Source organism: Cajanus cajan, chromosome 9 (genome assembly GCF_000230855.2).
Source record: "Cajanus cajan strain Asha chromosome 9, NIPB_CcT2T_4, whole genome shotgun sequence".
Lineage (NCBI taxonomy): Eukaryota > Viridiplantae > Streptophyta > Magnoliopsida > Fabales > Fabaceae > Cajanus > Cajanus cajan.
In genome coordinates this window covers 13,746,130-13,769,980 of record NC_138525.1, presented here as the reverse complement: position 1 = coordinate 13,769,980, position 23,851 = coordinate 13,746,130, and the positions used below count along the sequence as shown (strand labels likewise).

Below are 23,851 nucleotides of genomic sequence, written 5' to 3'. Positions count from 1 at the left end.
CTTCACATACTCAAAGTATGGATAAAATTACTATCCTGTACATAGTAATAGTATGTTAAATGTTGACTAAGAAAGAGACAATATGATAAAACTTGTAGGAAATTAGAATTTTAGACCTGGCTTGTAAATTGTAATTGATTTCCTTTCCCTTTTCAATTTAAAGGTCCGTTGGCCCACAAGTTAATTATAACTAAGATGGACCAATATTACAAAGTGCTTTAAATGGATTACAAAAGGCCAGCCTGGGCCAGCTAAGAATTAGGTATACAGATTTGGCTCTGATCCAAGCTGCATCAATTTGCTTAATCCCGTGCTCTAATGGATCCGTACCACGTTTTTATTTTTTATTTTTTACTTGTACAAAATTTTAAGTAGTGGAATAGTTTAAATGATTTGTAACAAGTCCAAAAAATAATCTTTTAAGGCATTAAAATGAAAGAATTTTAACCGTTCTTACTTTTGTTTAAGTATGACAAATAAATGGATTGGATAATTTTTTAGACGGATCATAATAGATTGGATAAAAATAATTTATTTAAATTTATTAAAAGTACAAAAAATAATCCAATTCATTTAAAGTAAAAAAAAAATTTATCTAATTTGTCCATTAATAATTTTTTGATGGATGGATATCCAATCCATCCATGAAAGTAATATTTAAAAATTAAATAATTTTTATTTCTTAAAATATTTCATTTATTTCACTTTTTTTTATAAGTCATTATATTCTTATATAGTCTTTTAAAATAAAATAAAAAATACTTTTTTTATGTCTTTTAAAATTTTAATCCATTAAATATCTCATATTGTAATCTAATGGATTGTGAAAAAGTAGTTGATAGCTCACTAATTATCCATAAAACTAAATGGTTGAATTGAATCCAATCCATTGTTTATCTTTATTAAATGGATGAATTGGATGAATTTATTTGTGGATGGATCAGATGGATGATAGATAAATGGACTCATTTATCACCCCCTACTTTTGTGTAGAAGTAAGTTAGTCGAAATCTAGATTAGAACATCCATAATGGTAGCAATTCACCTTGTTGCTTCCAATGAGATCACTAATTTTTACTCTTTCCACTATAAATAACTTTTAGTATAAAACCTCTACAATAGTTGCAACTCTTCCAAGTTGTTATTTAAACCATTATGTTTTATTAATGACTTATTTATTACTTTATAATCATGTCATTTATAAATTTTTTGAAGTTAAAATTATGAAACTTTATAGACTACTATTGTGAAAAAACTCATGTAATAAAATATTTAAAAATATAAATATAAGTAAATAATATTTTATTTAAAATGATGAATTATGCTAACCTTTCATAAATAACATGACATAAAGAGGCTAATTAAAATATTAAAATTATGTAATTAAAACAATAACTAATTTTTCTAATTATTGCATTTAAAGTGTTCGCAAATATATTCCACAAGACCTGCTTGAAGTTGGTGAAGATGTCTTCTATCATGAATTTCTCCTCTCTTTTGTAAGTATTATTCAAGAGCCAGATGAAGATCAATATGGCAATATGTATGTCAATTGTCTATTAAAAAACCAATAGAGAGAGAGAAATTAATCTCTTTGATATAATTATGAAAATGTAAAGTTTACGAATGCTACTGAGCTTTTGTACAAGAAAGCTATACATAGGAAGACAATAGGTAGAATAACATCCTGATTTGTTATAATTGAGTTAATGTCGATAATAAAAAAACTCATAGAAATATAAAGAGAATAAAGGAGAATTAATATTCTCTTACACTAATAGTACAAGCAAACAACAGAAAATGCAAAAAGTTTAAGGAGTATTAATATTCTCTTATACCCCTCATAAGCTCAATAGGATGGGATGAAGGATGAGTTTGGTCTTAAGTTTAGGATTTAAGGTTTAGGATTTAAATCAATAACTCAACTAATCTCACAACCTCATCAATATCACACATTAAGTCGTAAGACATCATTATCACCAAAACACCTCAAGTCATTAATAATTAATTCACATCATAACTTATTTACACTTATTTTCTCCCATGATTTATATTTTCTAAACATTGATATAGGTACCTCAATCATTCATAAGATCAATCACTTAAAGGATAAAGTTACTCATCATCATCATTCCAAACTATATTTCCATCACCTAATCTTCTAAGACATCATGTGGTCCAAATACCTTATCTAAAGATATACATATGATATCAAGTTTATATGAATTTTCTTAGGAAAGTTAAGACAATTATCTACATCTTCCATGTTGACCACAAGAGTTAATTTTTCCATCTACTATTTTTTACAAATTACAAAATCATAATGTTTCAGTCTAAATTTGACAATCTGACCTTTGCTCACTAATTTTATTGTATCTTGAGTTTAAACCTTCTTTTTAGGTGATTCCAATGGAATTTGAAAGGTAACATCCAAAGCTACAAATTTCATGAAGACCATAAGACTTGGTTCTAACAATATCACACCCGAGATAATGATTAGTGCGTATGGCGCAAAAAGGATCACAAACTCTCTGTCACACCTATGCCCGACGTGATTGAGGTCGCTAAAACTTGTAGGAAAAACATCAAATGGTGCCCAACGTTAGTCATTTGACAATCGGTGTGACATCAGTTTGTAGGAGACCTACAAACTCTGCGAAAGTCACACAATGTAAACCCAAAATCCCAAAAATTCAAACCAATCGGTAAAAATCATGATTAAAGCTTAATATTACTCCATTATTTATACCATCATTTACTCAAATTCAACCCCAATTTCAAATACTCATGCAATTAATAACCTCAATCTTCACATTACTCTATAAATAAGATTTTCCTACAAGAACTACAAGCAATCCAAAATCATGCAACTACATGCCAAACTCAAAAATTACAATCATATACATACAATTGACATCAATTAGAACATACAAGAAAAAATAGAGAAGATAAAGGCACATTTGGGAAGACCCCTCATACACAAGACATATAATAGAGAAAATAAAGAAGAGATTGAGGATCAATCCCACTACCCAACATACATCCAACACCCAAAGCAAGAGTATTCACTCCCTTTTTACCTCGATGAGTGCTAGAAGATGGACATATATCTCTAAGATGTTCTCTTATGAGCTCTGGTTTTTCCAAGCCTTCAGAGCGTAAATGCACGATAAGAAAGAATGAGAAACGTAAAATACAACTATTTAGAAACCTCTCTTTTTAAAACTCAACTCCCTCTTAACCCAACAATTAAAAATTTTAACCCTAGTTACAAAAAATTTCCCTCATTTAATAAAATAAATAAATCAATTAATTATAAACATTAAAATATATCCATATACATATAAAATAATTAAAATAATTATTAACATCAACCCAATTAATTATAACAAAATACAATAATAGTAATTAACAATATATATATATATATATTAAAATGTCATAAAACACATATTTCTTCAATAAATATGATACAAAATAATTTTCACAAATATTTATTATTTAATTAAAATACTTATAATTATTAAAAGCCTCTAAAATATTTTATAAAATTCATTTAATTAATTAAAATAATTATAAGAAAATAACCTTAATAAATATAAAAATAAATAATAATTAAATGATTATATTAGTAGAAAATCTAAGGTCTTACAATTCGTCTATGAAGGGAGAGTATATTCATATGCATTGTTGTGTGCATACTCTGAATTTGATTATGAAAGAAGGTTTCAAAGATAACATTGATGTTATTTTAAGAATTCATGGTGCTATGTAGTATATACAATCTTCCCTTTCTAGGTTGTCTAAATTCAAGACATGTGTTCAGCAACAAAATATTGAATATAAAAGACTTGTTTGCTTGGATGTGAAAAGCAGATGGAATTCTACCTACTGATTGAAACATCATAAGACTTTTGAAGAGCTTGAGATGCAAGATAAGAAATATATTGAAGAGTTAGGAAAAGGTAAAGAGTGTTCCTTCATATGGTGGTTGAGAATTTGTGCGCATAATCCTGTCATTTCTAAAATTGTTTTCTGATGCTACTTTGCATATGTCTAGTTCAGTTTATGTAACTAACAATATGTACATGTTTGATGCCTTTGGAATTAGCAATAAGATCAACCAAATGTGTAATTATAAGGATATAAGTGTATGTACTATGGCTGGAAATATGAAGAAGAAACATGATAAGTATTAGAACAATGTTGGTCTCCTAAATATGTTTTTACTTATTACTCTTGTAATCCGAGATACAAACTATAGTTCATGCATTGGTTGATTAATCAAAGTTTTGATGGTGAGTTGGCATCTAGTTTGAAAGAAAAAGTCAAGTCTAGTTTGAAATTACTTTTTGAAGAGAATAATGGTGGAAGAGATAAAGGAGAAGTTAACTCACAAAATGTTTGACTCAATAAAGGAGGTAGTGATGACCTTTATGGCTATACCCATTTTTTTACAATCAACTAGCTCTAATAAACTTGAATTAAACAAATATTTGGAAGAAGCCTTAGAAAAAAGCCACATAAATTTGGATATTTTGAATTGGTGGAAGCTTAACTCGAGTAGATTTTCCAATTCTCACAAACACGACCAGAGATTTGATAATTAAGTTTTCTTTTTTTCATTTTGCAACAAATGTTTTCCATTGGATGTTACTTATTCGACCTCCTCTATTAAGCTTGGTGATTATTGAAGATGAATTATTTAATTATTGATATGGTTTGAACATTGTAATTCTTTATGGTTCAAGTTGCTTTGACTTAACTGGTGGGTATTTTAGTGGATATAATATGACCATAGTGATTAGTTTGTGGATATTTTGAATTTGATATTTTAGTGTGACTTGAAAGATACAACTTTAGTTGAAAGTCACAAAGCCAATTAAGCAAATAATTGGTAGAATATTTTGAATTAGATATTTTCAAGTTTTTTTTAAGAATTAATATATATATATATATATATATATATATATATATATATATATATATTCTAATTCTTGATAGTGTTGTGAATTATTTTCATGCATGTATTTATTTTTTCAAGTTATGGTCTATTTTTAAAGTTCTTTTTATTTTTGCATGTGGACATCACATACATGATGCAAACAAGTAAAGTAACATAACTAAGAGATACTAATTTTCCATTATCCAAATGCTAAGAGATCTTTGGTAATTTGTTTTATTTGGTTAAAAAAATCTGGTTTAAAAAAACTATTAAAAAAATCTGATTTTAAAAAAACTGGTTTAAAAAATCTGATTTAAAAACTGATTTTTAAAATCTGGTTTTAAAAATGTGTTGAAACTCGATTTTTATCATATCCATTTTGAAAACAGTTTAATTCATAAAACTTGATCAAAATCAATTCAAAACTGATTTAATGAGGTTCGGTTCCAAATCAAATTGAATCAGTATATATATATATATATATATATATATATATATATATATATATATATATATATATATATATATATATATATATATATATATATATAATCCATGTACACCCTTAACTCTCAACAAGAAAAGGATTATGGTCATGAACCAACCATATATGTATATAATTGAGGTCTGACAAGGTATAAGAAGATAGTTGCACATAAAATAGAATACTTTTCATTTTCATGTTTCAATTTCTTGAACCCTTGAACCACAAATGTAGTCAGATGTATTGAAGATCTCATATAGATTAGTGCATGATAAAATTATTGTACATAAATAGATAATAATCCTCATTTTATAAGTTAATTTTATAAGGTTGAATTTGAAACTTAACCCACTTACAAGTTGATTTTATAAATTTGTAAACTTAATTTCTTAAAGTTGAGATATTGAACCACCCACGAGCATTCGCTAGATCAAAATTGCTATATAAGAAAGTTGTTACTCATAGCCTCCATAAACAAAGAGACACGTGTAAATGTGATGTTAATCAACATAGAATCCAAGGCAAAAATAATTGACATAGTATCAATTACATAATATATGATTAACACAATCAATCTCTAAAGTGTTTGTATCAATTACATAACACATGATTAACACAATCAACCTCTAAAGTGTTGGCAAAACATAAGCAGTACCATTATCATTTTTTTAAGTATCACATCTACTAAAATATACTATTATCAAAGAATATATAAGTGAACAATAATTTATGTTACAAAATTTAAGTTGAAACACAAAATTCTGAAAGATTATTATTTACCATTGGGTGGTATCTTAGCATGTGGTTGATTCAAACATGCAGTAAATAAATCTTAACATTTCTAAGCATATAACTTCCAAATAGCAACTAAATAGTAGATTCAACTGCGCGTCAAAATAAATATTAACAAGGGTACCCCACAGCATCACTTGAAATTAAAAAGGCAAATATACATACATATATATATATATATATATATATATATATATATATATATATATATTAGAATATACTCATCTCTACATTGTCAATCAAACATATCAACGAAATTCAGAATTTTATGAAATTCATTAAATTTTATAATAATTACTTTTAAAAGTTAGAAAATTATCTTGATGGCTCGTACTGATAATTTACATTGTATCAAAATTAGACTCTTCCTATATGACTGAAAATTCTGCCGAGGAAAGTTTCAACCTTCAAGGAAACAGTATTTTTGCAGAAATAAAAAATAAATAAAAAAAATCAACCAATCTACATTGTCTCCTAAGTAGTGGGGTATCTAAATTCTAAAAGACTACCTACAAGCGATCAGAATAAAACTCAATTGGCACATAAGAGAGAAACCAACATCACCATCTTCCATCTAACTATTACTAACCATTTCAATCACGCACAAAATCCAGCAAGTTCAATTCATAACACAAACACGAAATAGCATGCAAATGCATCACTGAAGCCGAAACACCCAACACGCAAACACCACATAATTGAGAATAAAATAAAATAAGACAAAACTTTTGAATGCAGTTTCTCAAGTACTTTTAGTAACTAAAGTTCCATGGAAGTGTATCTAAGTCTCATGCTTTCTGTTATTACCACCATTGGATGCAACAAAAGCCTAGGCGCACACAAAAGAGACAACCAAGTTAGATAGAAAAGAAACAGTTTTTTCACCCAAATTACAAGGTAAAATAAGATCTCTCCAATTCTACAATCTCCCAAAACATACATTAAAGGTCGTCGGAGACGGCGGCGGAGACGCCCTCTGCGGCGGCGGTACCGGGCGGAGCTCTGGCCTTGACGGTTTCGAGCATGCGCTTGCTGATCTCCTTGGAGTAGAGCTGGAGCGTCTCCACGCCTTCGGTGGAGGCGTTGGCGGAGGCAGCGGCGGCGGAGAAGGCCTCGCCCTCGATCTGGCGGGCGGCGGCGGAGGCTTCGTCGGAGGAGAGAGTGCCGTAGCGCTTGGAGAGGACGGAGGGGGCGGAGAGGGTCTCCACGAGGCGGTTGATGACGGCGTCGCGGGTGCGCTGAGCGGGGGGCCAAATGCTGAAGGAGACGGCGGTGTCGGGGTGCGGCGGCGCGGAGGAATTTTCGGGTGTGGTTTCGGAGTCGGACATTGTTACGAGGATGTGGGGTTCGTGAGTTGCCGAAGAGTGGATTTTTTTTTAAGGTGTGGGAAAATATATAAGGGTGTGTGTGTTGTCTTGTGTTTGGGTGAGGGATGGGATGTTGTGACCAACGGGTGACCGGTGGGATAGGTAATAGGTTGCCTTGTAAGGAAGATCCAAGGGTGGGAGTGGGACTGTGGGAGGACGGGTTACCTTCTATCGATTAAAGAAAGTGACCGTTGTTGAAGGAGTATACTAATATGTCTTTTGGGAGAAGTTTTAAATTTCCAATTATTTTATTCCAGTTTCTATCATTTTTTTTTAATATTTTTTTAAAAAAATTAATTTAATTTTAAAAATTTTAAATTCATATAGTTTAAATAGAATAATTTTATTTTTATCATGAATAAATATATATATATATATATATTAAGATTAAATTTCATAAAATTAAATATTAGTAAATATTTAATAATTAAAAATATTCAATAATTAAAAAAATATAGATATTTTTAAGTGGACTTTAAAAAAGAAGAAATAGAAGTAGAAGAAAAAAATTAAAATTCTTACTTTTTTAAAAATTTGAAATTCTGTGATTTTAAAGAATTTTACTAATATTTATATTTCAAATTCTTTATAAACTTTTAGTATAAACAAAACATTTCACTCTAAAATATTTAAAATTTAAAAAAAAATTAAATTATTTTATTAGAATTTCTCGTTTAAATTATATATATTTATATATATATATAGGGAGTAATTCGTTTACTCTAGAAGTATGTCTAGATAAACTTACTTCATTCAATAATTCATGTTTTATATCAAATCTCAATGATTTAACTATTAAATTTAAAGTTCTTAATAAACAGATCAAATCTGCAAATTTTTTAAAATTTTAAAAATTATTTTTATTAATTCAAAATAAATTAAAAATAATTTTTTCATTAATTCAATTTTGAATTAATGAAATGAAGTATTAAATAATTTTTAAATTTACAGATTTGATTTGTAAATTATGAACTTTAAATCTAATGGTTAGATCATTGAAATTTGATATAAAACATGAATTATTAAATAAAATAAATTTATATAAATTTACTCCTCGAATAAACCAATCTCTCCTCGTATATATAATTAAATTACTTTTAAGTTTGTGGATTTTAGAGTGAGTGAGTACTTTATGTGAGTCCACAATTAATGTATTGTTTTGTTGTCAAGCGCTCAAGCTTTCGAACTCCAGACAGTATTTGTTAACTTGTTCCTCTTATGCCCTTTCCCCCAAAAGGAAAAAAAAACAAAGACATACATACATTCCGTTTGTTCTAGGAAAAAAGAGAGGAGAGAAGAGGAGTCCAAAATATTTATTTAATAAAAATGTTTAAAAATTATTAATATTTTAATAAATTAATTAGTATTGGTTATGATTTTTAAATTTAAAGATTTTAAGTTTAAATCTTATTTTTATAAAAATAATTAATTTTTAATAATATTTTTTATTATTTAAAAATTTAAAGAAAATTATTTTTTAAAAATTGTGTAAATCAAATGGGATAATCCCTTTTATTATATAATTATATGATTTAGATGAATGTGAGAAGAAATAAAAAAATATGTCTAACATCTTTTTATTTTATTTTTTGCAATACAATGAAGAAATGAATAGTAATACACGTAAAAACAAAATAGTAATCAATTAAACTTTTCGTTTTATAATAAGTTGTTTCTGATTTTAATTTTCTCAAAATGCATACACATAAAAACAAAATAGTAATCAATTGATTTTTTTTTTGTTGGTAATAAGGGTGTGGTGTAGAAACTCTCTCAATTCGGCCATAGGCCTTTTCTAGATCAAATTTAAAAACTAAATCCCTTTTTTTTAACACCCCAATTTTTATTATTAAACTTACATTTATGTTAATTATTAATTATTGTATTTTTTAAAATATTTGGGTTGGTTTTGATAATTTTTTTAATTCTTTTATACTTATATGGATATATTATAAAATTTTATTATTAAAATATTTATTTATTTAATTATTTTGAGGGGAGAAAATTGTAATTTCAGTCAATTGTTTTAGCTGTGGAGTTAAGAGAGAGTTAAAGTTTTTAAAAGAAGTTTTTTGATCAGTTTTTATTTTTACGCTTTTTTACTATTTTTATGTACACTTGCTCTCTAAAGACTTTGGATAACCAGAAATGGTAGGAGAACACTCTAGAGATCCACGTCCATCTTCTAACATTCATCAAGGTAAGAGGAAGAGTGAGTAGTCTCACTCTAGGCATAGGGTATATTGGGTGATGCGGTTGACCCCAATTTTGTCTCTATTATTATTTTAATGTGAGGGGTCTTCCCAAAAGAGTCTTTGTCTTCTTTGTTGCTTATTGATGTTATGTTACTTATGTAAATGTCGATGCCTCTAATTTCATGTTTGGGTATGAAATTTTGAATCTTAAATTACCCTATGGGTTCCTATGAGAACCCTAAGGGAATGCATTAGTGATTGTTTGAGGATATTAATCGAATATGTGTTTTGTATGTGTAATTTGCACCTCTTTGATCTTGCTTGCTTAAAATTTGTAGCCTTGGTCTTTGTGAATTATATGACTGACACTATTCAACCCTACTTTTATTGTCTCTCTTTCCTCCATAATTTGGTATCAAAGCTCAATCTTTGAAAAGGTTGAGCATCTAACACTACTTAAAGAAAAGATCCTGAGATGGGAAGTAGTGAAAGGTAGTACCTACTTGAAAGAGCTTCTCTTACAAGGCCTGGGTGGCATTAATTGTCTCAAGGCCTAGGTGGGTCAAGTCACTATCAACACGTAGTGCTTGGGTTGCTATGGTTAAGTAGAAAGAGATGTACCGTGACTAAAAACTATAACTTTTGACATAATGGTAAGCACTCAATCCAACAATCAGTATTAGAGCCAAGGTCACATGCTCGATTCCTAACAGAAGCAATTACTGAAGGGGAGATTATTTGTTAGGTGACATCAAGTGCACCATGGTGGAGGCCTAGGTGGGTCAAGTTACATTTGACACGTGGCACCTGAGTTGTTATGATTAAGTATAAAGAGTTGTATCATGACTAACAACTATAGCTTTTGACCTAGTAGTAAGCATTCGATCCAACAATCTTCCTTTTATAGCCAACAAAATAGATTCATTATAGGTAGCTTAATTTTTAAGCAGTGTTGACCTCAACTATACTTTCTTTTTTTGCTATTTTCAGCTTTTTCTATAGATGTTGTTACCTTCTAAGCAAACTTTTTATTCAAAACTTCTGAGCAGAGACTTCAGTACCAATCTTCTAAGAAGTCCAGTTTTAACTGAAACCTTATGATGAATGGTTTAAAGAATTGGTCTCCTAAGCCAAGTCTTCAAGGCATTTCCCTTGAGAGGAAATGTTTATCTAGAACTTCTTTGATCAGTAAACACTAAGTGCTCATTAAACAGCCAAGACCTTGTTGTTACAACTCAATTCAATAAGATCAAATGCTATCTGTTAAAGCTTCTTAGTTGCAATACTTTGTCATCCTTCTGAATACTAAACAAAACAATTTTAAAACACTTGAACAAAATTATTAGTACTCCACATGATAACTCTTCCATATTAAAACTTGAAACTAATAGTTTGCTATTATTAAAACACATTAAGGCATGATTCAACACTATTTAGTCATGTTTGTAATGTCTATTATAATCTATGTAATTGTGAATTTATGTTTGCTTGTGAGTTCCCAAGGGAACCTTAAAAATGGAATAAACCAAATTAATAGGAGTAACGATAAGAAGTAGGCAAATTGATAGGATAGAATTGAATATTCATGTGTTTATGTACAACTTTACTGATTGAATTTGCAAATGTATATGTTGATCAAGATTGTGTAAATTCATGATTTGTTGTAGCAACGTCTGTACAAATGCGATGCTAGGTGCCATGTGTGGTTGCCAAGCACAAGCATGATAGAGAGCATGGGTTGCTCTTTGTGACGTTCATGTCGAGCGTGAGAAGAATCACATCAGGTGTGAAATCCACAAAATGTTCTTTGTGATTTTGAAGCTACACATAAAAGATTTCACATCAGGCGAGAGAGTTCTAAGGGGCTCTCTTTTGTAAATTCACTAGGCGCGAAAGGGTTGCGGTAGGTGTGACCCTTCTAGAGAGTGAAGTGTGTTCTCTGTTTGGAATACATTGGGTGTAGGGTGTCCCTTATCATCCTATGTATGAATTGTATTAGAGTTATTTTATGAATCATGTTGGGAGAAAATGATCATTTAACAAATGTATATTTTTTGTAAGAATCCAGTTGTGTGATCAATCTGTTAATGATGTGATAGAACATATGATAATTTGTGTGTGGACCTTGTGATGGTCGTATGAATGGAACTCTAAGTTTAACTTCCTGTGTGAAAGTTTGGTTGAGAATTGTCTAGCCGGTTGCGATGGGTTATGTGTGGACCATGTGATGATCATATGAATGGAAGTCTAAGTTTAACTTACATGTGTGAAAGTTTGGTTAAGAATGTCCTAGCCGATTATGCTTAATGTTGTGTATAAATACAATGATGAATAAGTATATATGAGTATAATTGATGAATTGTGTTGAACATGAAATTGCACAAGAGTTCTATATGGTATGCATTATGTGCATAAATTGATTTTTAAATGGGTACAATATGGAATATGCCACCAAGGAAGGTCCCCCTTATGTAAAAACTAGGGATTCATGACCTTGGGGATAACTAGGTTTTGGGAACCTCAATTCTGCCCATTGTGTGCATAGGGTGTAACTTGCGCAACATTATTATCCTAACGCATCCTAATGTATATTCTCCTAGTGTAGTATGTTGTGATGGTTGTGACCCAATATGTTCTCCTAGGCTACTCTTATTTGAACTTTGGGCAACATTTTATAATCTTTTTACTAGTGTCACATGCATATAGTTTAGGAGTGTCCTTGTCTATTGCATTGTCATAGCATAATAATTGTATCTTGGTTAATTGAGAATTGTGAATGTTAAATATTATGAACTACATGCTATTGAAACGATGTTAATATTTATTGATATAAATTACAAATGTATATTTGTTGTTTTATTTGTGTATGACTACTCAATCATAACTTACACCGACAATTGGGATAAGATATTTCTCACTTCTTTTTCTTTTGTTGTTTGTTTTGGTGTATGGTTGCACACGAGACTTATTATGAGAATGATGAGGTTGGAGATGAGGCTTAGACCTTGTATTGGGAGAGCTCTGAGAAGATGTGACATTAGGGAGTAGATAGGAATTTATGTTTTTAGTTGATTATCTAAGTTAGGACTTTTATCTTATTTAGTAGAATTATTTGGAAATCTCTTTTTATAATTATTGAATTATATGCTAGTCTAGTATATGGGGTAGAGGATGTCACATCGAAAGCCCACAAACATGAGTTGTAGTTATGCATTCCTTCAATGTTGTAAAGGCCAATTGTGGCTCCTTATTCCATGTAAAAATGGCAGTCTTAAAGATTAGTGAGATGAGAAGCAACCATAGTGTAGTGGCATTCAAAATGCTTATAGAAACATATGAGGCCCAAAAATCCTTGTAGGGCCGTGAGAAAATGCGAAATAGGTCATTCCAAAATGACTTGAAACTTCTCTAAGTTAGGAGCAACACCTTGGCTTGTGATAATGTGACTCAAGTAAGCAACATAAGTAACACCAAATGTAACGCCCAAATTCTAATACCCAATTTATATAATAAAAATTATAAAATTTTATAATATTTCTGCAATTATATCATTAACAATATCTATATATTTATTTAATAAAAATGAAAGTAAAGAAAAGATTATTTTGTGAATTTAATACATGACATATCGTTCTAAAATATTTAGAATAACGTATTAATTTACACATTATTCCTCTTCCTTACCCTTTCAATACAATATTTATATTCATAATGGAAAGAAAATTTCAATTAAAATAATATGATTGACAAGTAAAGTTATAACAAATCCATCAAATAGCCTCCATATTCCGATTTCCTTCCAAGTAGGACAGCAATAACAACAACAGCAAAATGATTTGGAATCTCAAGTTGATCCATCTATTTTATAATATATTTAATTTAAAAAAAAACAAAGAAAAGAAAGGAGTAAGAACAATATCCAATAAATAAAATAATTCAAAAGAATAAACAGAATTATTTATAAACAAAATTAAATATAAATATATATACCGATCAAATATTAGTTTTTGGTGATACAATAAAATTTGAATTATACTTGTAGTGACTAGTCAGGATAAATGAGCATCATTATAACAGCAACCAACAAAAGGATATTTCACCTTCATTTCTTACTCATTTAAATCCTCAAGGTTAAACCTCCAGCTACAAATAATTCAAACTTTATCGTCTATGGCCATAGAGTATTATTTATCTTTAAAATGAGTCAAAAACATTTTAACAAATTATATTAATCATAAAAAATTACTCAAAATAGATTTAAGAATTTATCATTATTTAAGCTTTAATTAAATAACACAAATTTAAATAAAATATATTAAGAGCACTAATTAATTAAATGACAATGACAATTATTATAAAATAATTAAACAATATAAAATGTGAATATATTAATAATTATTATGGATAAGAATAATCATAGAATAAGTAATAGTAATTAAAGGTTAAACAAATATATGAGGTTAGAAACACCCCACTAAATAATAAAAATAACATAAATAAATAAACATAATAATTAAAAGTTAAGTAGTTAGATGAGGTTAGGAACACCTCACTGAATAAATATAACAATAACATAAATAAACATTGTAATTAAAAGTTAAGTAGTTAAATGAGGTTAAGAACACCTCACTGAATAAATATATAAATATAGTGAAGTTAGAAGCACCTCACTGAATAAATATATAAATATAGTGAAGTTAGAAGCACCTCACTGAATAAATATATAAATATAGTGAAGTTAGAAGCACCTCACTGAATAAATATATAAATATAGTGAAGTTAGAAGCACCTCACTGAATAAATATATAAATATAGTGAGGTTAGGGACACCCCACTAAAATAACATAAATAAATAAACATAGTAGTATATAAAATTTTAAAGAGATAAAGTTCTCCTCCCCTTACCTAGAAATACACACTTATCAGATTTTTATTATCATACGGTCTCTTCAATTTTTCCGTTGCTGCATGTCTTAATGGGAGCCTATTTATAGGAAATGAAATCTCACTTACTACACAATTGTATCTTATCCCCTTACGTAATTGCTTACGCTAAAGCTATATGATTGCTATATAATTGCTTTGCCACGTATCACATTTCCTACGCACATAATTGCCAATTGCTATACATTCACAATTATTGCTTTGCCAATTGCATTCACATTGCTACTGCACTTAGAAGAGGCCATGTTAGGATTTGATTTGGATTCTAATACATTATTACAAAATGTACTATTTATAATAATATTTTATTCAAATGAAGGGAATTGGAATTCGATTGAATTTCGTCTGATTGAATTCATAATTACTACATTTATTATATATATATTACTATTCAAATAATAAAATACTATTCATGAAAAATTTGATTTGAATTCTGATTGAAGATTATTATTCATCAAAATAATATTATAAAATATTTTTCACATTTTTTTTTTTAACTTTTAATAATCCCATACATAAAAAAAATAACCCTTTTAATATTAATATTGAATAAAATTTGGGATGTTACAATTCTCCCCTCCTTTTAGAAATTTCGTCCCCGAAATTTTCTTGAAAATAGGAATAGTTATGCTCCTCGCAGTTTGCTTCCTAACTCTCACATAATCTTAATACCATATTGATGTATAAATCTATCAATCTCTCCAAGGTGAGCAAACTTAACGAACCTATCCATTATACTTCAAATAAGATCAAATTTCTTAAGCATATCAGATATAACTACAACTAAGTTCATAAAATCTTATTTCCAAATTAGGACATCTAAAGATTGTAAAAATATCAACAAAAAAAATTCTAATGTTTCACCTTAAACTTTTGGCATACTATATACTAGTATACAAATTATTTTCTCCTTAGGCCATGTTTCCGCTGCGCCACTCTGATATATTTTAGTATTTCTTAAATGAATACTAAGAGTACTTTTATATCCTTCCTCTAAGATCATCTTCCTTAATTCGAAATTACTAGGCACATAGATTCTATCTTAAAACACCATCAACTTCCAAGCGTAAAGGGTTATTTATACCTCTACCAATCTTTTCCACTTGGCTTATTAAGAAAAATTTAACTCTTAGGTCCTCTAATCACACCCATTAATCTATTAGTCCTTTCAACATACTCAATTTGATGCTCCTAAGGGTGAACTTACACATCTTGCTTAAACTTCTAACTTCCTCAATTAAATTCAACCTTTATATTTTCAAAAATGATAGATGAATGATCATCCTATTTAAGGCATTTGTCACCATATTATTTAAATTTTTAAGACCCTCTCCAAGGATCAAGTACTTAAACGTAAGTTTACTAGATACGTATAATCAATCTCTAAGTCTTACCACCATATCTATATCCAAGGCAACCTCATATCTACTATCTTGTCTTATAATTTCATGTCTTGCCATCAAAATGAATCAACTAATTATGTTTCTCTAATTTCCTTCAATAGTCCATTCTTTACTTGAGTCATACCTAGTTTCACACTACTAGGAGTAATTTCACAAATCAAACTTAAATTCTTAATGTGAGCTAAAAGATATCCCTCCTAACGATAAGAAGAGATATATAGAGTTTTTCTACTCAAAGTATCGACCACCACATTGACTCTTTCTGAATAACAACTGAGATTAAAATCTTAATCCTTAACAGTTTTTAACTATCTCTTCTGTCTCATATTCAATTCCTTTAAATCAAACAAATATGTAAAATTCTTATGATCACTAAATATCTCAAACTTAGAATCATACCAGTAATGTTTCCAAAATTTCAAGCGTAACTATTACAACTTCTAATTCAAGGTTATGAAAATAATTCACCCAAACCTGTCTTCAAAGCATTACTATATTACCACATAACACTTACTATTTCATAAAGGTAATTCTCTCTTCTTGGTTAACCCAGACAAAAGTAATATTATCTTAGAATTTCTTTTATAAAAAAAATCATAGGACCTAGCAAATCTACTTCATACAATAAAAATTTATACTTAACATAAAGTTGTCTTGAATATATTTTCACTCTCAATTCCAATATGATGATATCACATCCTAAGGTCAATCTCACTAAACACATAACCTTCATTAATTCATTCCTAAGGTCATCTATCCTCATATCAACATACATGCATACCAAATCATATTAGAATACCTACTATAAACCTTCATATATACCATCCCTAACCATGTATGAATCAATCACTATTTACTCCGTATAGCCTGTACATGAACAACCTTTACCACATAACATCATACGACCTTAAAGAAATTTTTGATCCACGAGATAACACCTCAATATATCATAAAAAAATCGATTTCCTAATAACTCACAAATATCATGATAACATATATATATATCCCTTTAACAACTAATCAAAGAAAATGATACATAGAAAATTATATAGGCTATCACCAAATGATCTCAAACCAATCACCAAAAGAAAGCTAACAGGATAAGCTATCATTCTTATAAAGACTTGAAATTTCTAAAATGGTCATATACTTAGCTAAAAATTTCAAAGATTGTAGTAGATATAATCAGTGTTTAACAGCTAGACCTTTGTTTATTAAAATAGTCTTAACGAAAGTTCTAGATCTCCATTGTACCTGATTTTGGTGCCCTTGACAAGTTAACATCCAAGACTACAACTTTTATGGAATTCATAAAATCCAATTTTGTCAATATAATACGTGTACTAGCATAACAAAACTGCAGCTAAAACATTCCCTGCATTGATCAGCAAAAGAGTGCACCAAAGTCTAAAGCCCCAAAAATACCTTAAGACACTTCCAAATCATTATTTAAATTTCTTTCCTACAATCCTAAACCAAACAACTTACATATTTAGCACAAAGAACTTAGAAACTAAAATAAAATCCTAGCCCATAAAAATCAATATGTAATCATCAAATTTAATAAATCATATAATAAGATTTAAAAATAATAAAGGAAATATAAATTAATTCCAGTAAAGGTAGCAGTGCCTCCTAGTTAGGAATAATTTATAACTTTCAAATCATATAAAAATAATAATAACAAAGACGTACACTTTAGCCTTAAAAAAAAATTTTAAAACTCCAATTCTCGACATACATCCTCCTTGAATTTAATCACTGCAACTATAGACTTCGTCTACCAAACAAGCATAGTAAACTCATAACTCACGGCCGATTGGATCGACCGCTCTGATACCATTAATGTAACGCCCAAATTCTAATACCCAATTTATATAATAAAAATTATAAAATTTTATAATATTTCTGCAATTATATCATTAACAATATCTATATATTTATTTAATAAAAATGAAAGTAAAGAAAAGATTATTTTGTGAATTTAATACATGACATATCGTTCTAAAATATTTAGAATAACGTATTAATTTACACATTATTCCTCTTCCTTACCCTTTCAATACAATATTTATATTCATAATGGAAAGAAAATTTCAATTAAAATAATATGATTGACAAGTAAAGTTATAACAAATCCATCAAATAGCCTCCATATTCCGATTTCCTTCCAAGTAGGACAGCAATAACAACAACAGCAAAATGATCTGGAATCTCAAGTTGATCCATCTATTTTATAATATATTTAATTTAAAAAAAAAACAAAGAAAAGAAAGGAGTAAGAACAATATCCAATAAATAAAATAATTCAAAAGAATAAACAGAATTATTTATAAACAAAATTAAATATAAATATATATACCGATCAAATATTAGTTTTTGGTGATACAATAAAATTTGAATTATACTTGTAGTGACTAGTCAGGATAAATGAGCATCATTATAACAGCAACCAACAAAAGGATATTTCACCTTCATTTCTTACTCATTTAAATCCCCAAGGTTAAACCTCCAGCTACAAATAATTCAAACTTTATCGTCTATGGCCATAGAGTATTATTTATCTTTAAAATGAGTCAAAAACATTTTAACAAATTATATTAATCATAAAAAATTACTCAAAATAGATTTAAGAATTTATCATTATTTAAGCTTTAATTAAATAACACAAATTTAAATAAAATATATTAAGAGCACTAATTAATTAAATGACAATGACAATTATTATAAAATAATTAAACAATATAAAATGTGAATATATTAATAATTATTATGGATAAGAATAATCATAGAATAAGTAATAGTAATTAAAGGTTAAACAAATATATGAGGTTAGAAACACCCCACTAAATAATAAAAATAACATAAATAAATAAACATAATAATTAAAAGTTAAGTAGTTAGATGAGGTTAGGAACACCTCACTGAATAAATATAACAATAACATAAATAAACATTGTAATTAAAAGTTAAGTAGTTAAATGAGGTTAAGAACACCTCACTGAATAAATATATAAATATAGTGAAGTTAGAAGCACCTCACTGAATAAATATATAAATATAGTGAAGTTAGAAGCACCTCACTGAATAAATATATAAATATAGTGAGGTTAGGGACACCCCACTAAAATAACATAAATAAATAAACATAGTAGTATATAAAATTTTAAAGAGATAAAGTTCTCCTCCCCTTACCTAGAAATACACACTTATCAGATTTTTATTATCATACGGTCTCTTCAATTTTTCCGTTGCTGCATGTCTTAATGGGAGCCTATTTATAGGAAATGAAATCTCACTTACTACACAATTGTATCTTATCCCCTTACGTAATTGCTTACGCTAAAGCTATATGATTGCTATATAATTGCTTTGCCACGTATCACATTTCCTACGCACATAATTGCCAATTGCTATACATTCACAATTATTGCTTTGCCAATTGCATTCACATTGCTACTGCACTTAGAAGAGGCCATGTTAGGATTTGATTTGGATTCTAATACATTATTACAAAATGTACTATTTATAATAATATTTTATTCAAATGAAGGGAATTGGAATTCGATTGAATTTCGTCTGATTGAATTCATAATTACTACATTTATTATATATATATTACTATTCAAATAATAAAATACTATTCATGAAAAATTTGATTTGAATTCTGATTGAAGATTATTATTCATCAAAATAATATTATAAAATATTTTTCACATTTTTTTTTTAACTTTTAATAATCCCATACATAAAAAAAATAACCCTTTTAATATTAATATTGAATAAAATTTGGGATGTTACACCAAACACACATTTGGAACATTTAACATAAATTGGCAATGGGTAGGGTATTATATACGCATACCTTATATACCATATATAGCTACATTAGGTTAGGAATGACAATGGGTAGGGTTTGGGTAAGGTATTGAGTACTCGCATTTGAAAAAAAAAATGGTATTAATTCCTATCCCTATACACGTTCAAATAACAACTTTAATCTCTATTTTCATACCCTCTTAGTACTTATATACCCATACTTTCATTTTACTTGTGAGTAAAATTAATAAATCAATAAAAAAAATATTAATTAAAAAATTGTTAGAACTAAATGAAAATTTCAGTTTTAAATCATTCAAACATAAGTCATAATCAAACTACATTAAAAACTTAAAGTTTCAAATATAAATTATAATCATTTAACTTTATCATTAATTAGCAGGAGTTGAAACAGGTCAGCTTAGCTAAACTTTGCAAGATTAGAGTCTAATATGTCTTATTTATGTTTTATATACATTTTTCTTAAGGTCTGACTTAACATGTTTAAATGTCTACCTAGCCTAAAAGCTTAGTTAAGTAACTTATTTTATACAAGACTTTTAGGCTACGCTTAAATTATTCATTTTATTTTTTGGTATTTAATGGTTGCACTATGGTTCAAACCTCTCAAGTATACTGCCCAACTCTACCAATTAGGTTGACTTTGTGGTTTTTATTCATTCTTAATTTGTAAAAACTATTATTATTATTAAAAAATTAACAAGCTATTATGTTAAAAAATGTATCTTTCTCTATAATTTCAAATTTTCAAATTTATTAATGGAGATCATAAATGTTAAATATAATTGAGAAATTTTAAAAATTCACAATCACTAGTTAAAACACTCAATTAAAAATACAAAATGCAAGACAATACAAATCTATAAATGTGAAAAGGTTAGTAAATGTTTGCAGCATTAACTTTGCATTCGTATAATAGTAACACTTCTAAATTCTAAATTAAATTATTTTTGTTAAGAAACTTATTATTAGTAATTAAATATAAATATTATATATATATATATATATATATATATATATATATAATATATACACTATATATTCATCTCATCATCATGAGATATGTTGTAAATGCATATTTATCAAGCTAATTACTATTTTGGTCTAATAATACCTTAAAAAAACTAAAAACATGAAAGACTAAGGATTAAAATTTTTAAAATAATAATAAAAAATATCAATAAAAATTTTAATTGAATAAGTAAAGAAGTACAAATTAGAATTTAATTTTTTATATTATGATGTAAAATATTTTATTCAATTAATTATATATAAATAAAAGTGTAAAGTCACAAGGTGGGTATTATAATATCCATACTCATTCCATCTACATTGAATTTTGCAAGGAAATCCCCATTCTATATAGTCACACCTCATTTCTATTATGCAAGTTTATACCTTCTCATTAAATATATTTTTTGTGAGTACCTACAAGATTTAGGTACATTTTACTTGTAAAGATTTAAATGGAGTTGATTTTAAATATAAAAAAATTCAACCAAATTTAATTTTGGCTCGATACATCTTTGTCCCGATTTTATGTTGCTCCATGTGGCTAATCTACATATATGTTAGTCAAATTTTGTTTATTTTTATTTTAAATGATGTATATTTTTTTGTTTTTATTTATTCATATTAGACCTTAAGTTTATAGTAAAGTTAACAAAAATTGAATTAGAAAATATACTTTGAATTAAATTTTGAATTTCTTTTTTATAATTTTATCTGTAAACTTTTTGTAGTAGTTCTATAAATATGAACTTCTATATATTAAACACAAACATCTATTATGCACTAAAGTATTTTTAGGAATTTTTATTCAACGAGAAAGTTTGCAAGAATTTTTTTAACTTTTTATCTAATTCAATTTTTATTTATCGTAATTATTTATAAAAATAAATATTAATATTTTAAAATAAATTATAAATAACTAAAAATAATTTTTTTGTTATAATACAAATTATTTATCATAAATCTAAAATATAATTTATATATTTAAAATATTTGTATGTATTAATTTTAAATATAATATATATATATATATATATATTTAAACATAATATTTATTAATATATACATATATAATTTATTATAAATTTTAATTGTATTATATATAATAAACATGTCTGTGTATTTTACAAACTAAAATACTAATTTACTAAATTTCATAACTTTTAATAAAAATAAATAAATAAGCTCACAAACTCACCCGTGTGTTCCATAATCTATAATAGAGTAGAGTAGGATAACAAATTTTTATTTCATGACTAAATTGAAATAGAAAATATGCTTTGAATTAAAATTTGAAAGAAAAAAAAATCATAGTGTTATCCGTAAACTTTTGTTTTAGGACATCCATAAATATTTGCTAAAATTCATAACTTTTAATAAAACAAAAATAAGCTCACAAACTCACCGGTTTAGTCGATAGTCTATAATAGAGTAAAGTAGGACAACAAATTTCTATTTCGCGATTAAATTGACCTGCCATAACTCACCTGAAAAATGTATTGACCCAAGTGGGGCTAACTTTAATCGGTTAAGCCAAATATAATTAATCGCCCTAATTTTATGGCCTACAAAGATCTTGCTAAAAAGTGAAATCCATATTCTAGAATATTAATAATGAGAAATGGTCTCGTTCATTTATAATCTCAAAATATAAAATAGGCATTGACTAATCCCTCTGAAAGCCCATACGAAGAGTATGAAGTACTCATAAAGAACCATACTTGATCATTAGAATCTTCACAAGTTTATAAAGTTGCTAGCGTTTAACTATTGTTTAGAGTTAAAGAAAACCGTGTGACTTTGCTTAAAAGTTCAGCTTTCTTATGGTCAATGTAAATGTAACCAATATAAATTTCACAACAACTGAAAAATAAATTTTAAAAGGAAGAAACGCTTATTATAAATTAATTCTAAGCTCGTGAATCCTTTCCTTCCTAACTGACCTTCTAAGAATGGGAAATAGATTTTCTCATGGTTTGTAATGTCTTCCAATCACAATTAAAATTTTATCTCTATAAAATTTATATTAAATATATATACATATTATTGAGATAAAACATTAATTCTGATTGAAAACAATACAACACAACTCAAATATATGAAAATGTACCTAAGTTTTGTATAAAATAAAAAAAAATATATAAAATTTAAATACAATTGTTTGAATATGGTTAATACTATTCTTTAATCAAAATTAAAGTTTTATCTCTTAAATGTATATAATTAAAATCTATTTAATCTATATTAAATGAAAATGAATATTACCGAAGTAAAAAACTGATTCTAATCGAAAAATAACACCAAATATATTTAAGAAGTTATACTTAAAATTTTTTATAAATAAAAAAAGGAGAGAGATTCTTAAGTGTTTTAAATCTTTTACTAAAATAAAATATGTATTTTATTTTACTTCATAATAAAAAAAATTGTATTTTTTTTTTGAATTGCTAAAATCTCATCTATCGAAAAACATCGCCGAAATAGATCCATTCCCCAGTGCACGCTATGAATGCTAATTAGCTTTTCCTTTAAGAATTGGTCTTTTACTGTGTGTACAAAACGCCCTCTTGGTAGCAACATAGCTACAATTTACAAATATACAAAAATAAGTACGAGTCAATGGGCCACAAAATAGGCATGTTTTTATGTTGCAGTAAGTGAAACACACTTGCGAATTTTAGTACTCATGCTTCCACACACAATTTATCATGTTACAACTTGGGTTGAAAAGTAGGCTTTTTGAACTTGTAATCACACCATTGAATGAGGCAATTGAATATAAAAACCTTAATGCATAAAAACATGTTTGAATACACATTATTAAGTCAAATAACATACAAACATGATCAAATAACTCAACAAACACATGT

General features: G+C 27.5%; 1 protein-coding gene and 1 long non-coding RNA gene across 3 annotated transcripts; both read right to left on the bottom strand.

Moving 5' to 3' along the window:
- Positions 1-6,919: 6,919 nt before the first annotated feature.
- On the bottom strand, positions 6,920-7,636 carry LOC109816964 (MFP1 attachment factor 1). The gene has a single exon (XM_020382140.3). It carries the CDS (start codon positions 7,547-7,549, stop codon positions 7,163-7,165), a length of 387 nt encoding a protein of 128 aa, XP_020237729.1. The 5' UTR covers positions 7,550-7,636; the 3' UTR covers positions 6,920-7,162.
- A 5,730-nt stretch (positions 7,637-13,366) lies between these two features.
- On the bottom strand, positions 13,367-19,784 carry LOC145951773 (uncharacterized). Of its 2 annotated transcripts, XR_014429695.1 has the most exons (3): positions 19,326-19,752; positions 14,689-18,359; positions 13,367-13,641 (listed from the first exon to the last, which is right to left on the bottom strand). It is a non-coding gene; the product is annotated as an uncharacterized LOC145951773 (long non-coding RNA). The 2 variants fall into 2 exon arrangements; XR_014429694.1 differs by lacking the exon at positions 13,367-13,641 and having other exon boundaries at positions 14,653-18,359; positions 19,326-19,784.
- Between the last annotated feature and the right edge of the window lie 4,067 nt (positions 19,785-23,851).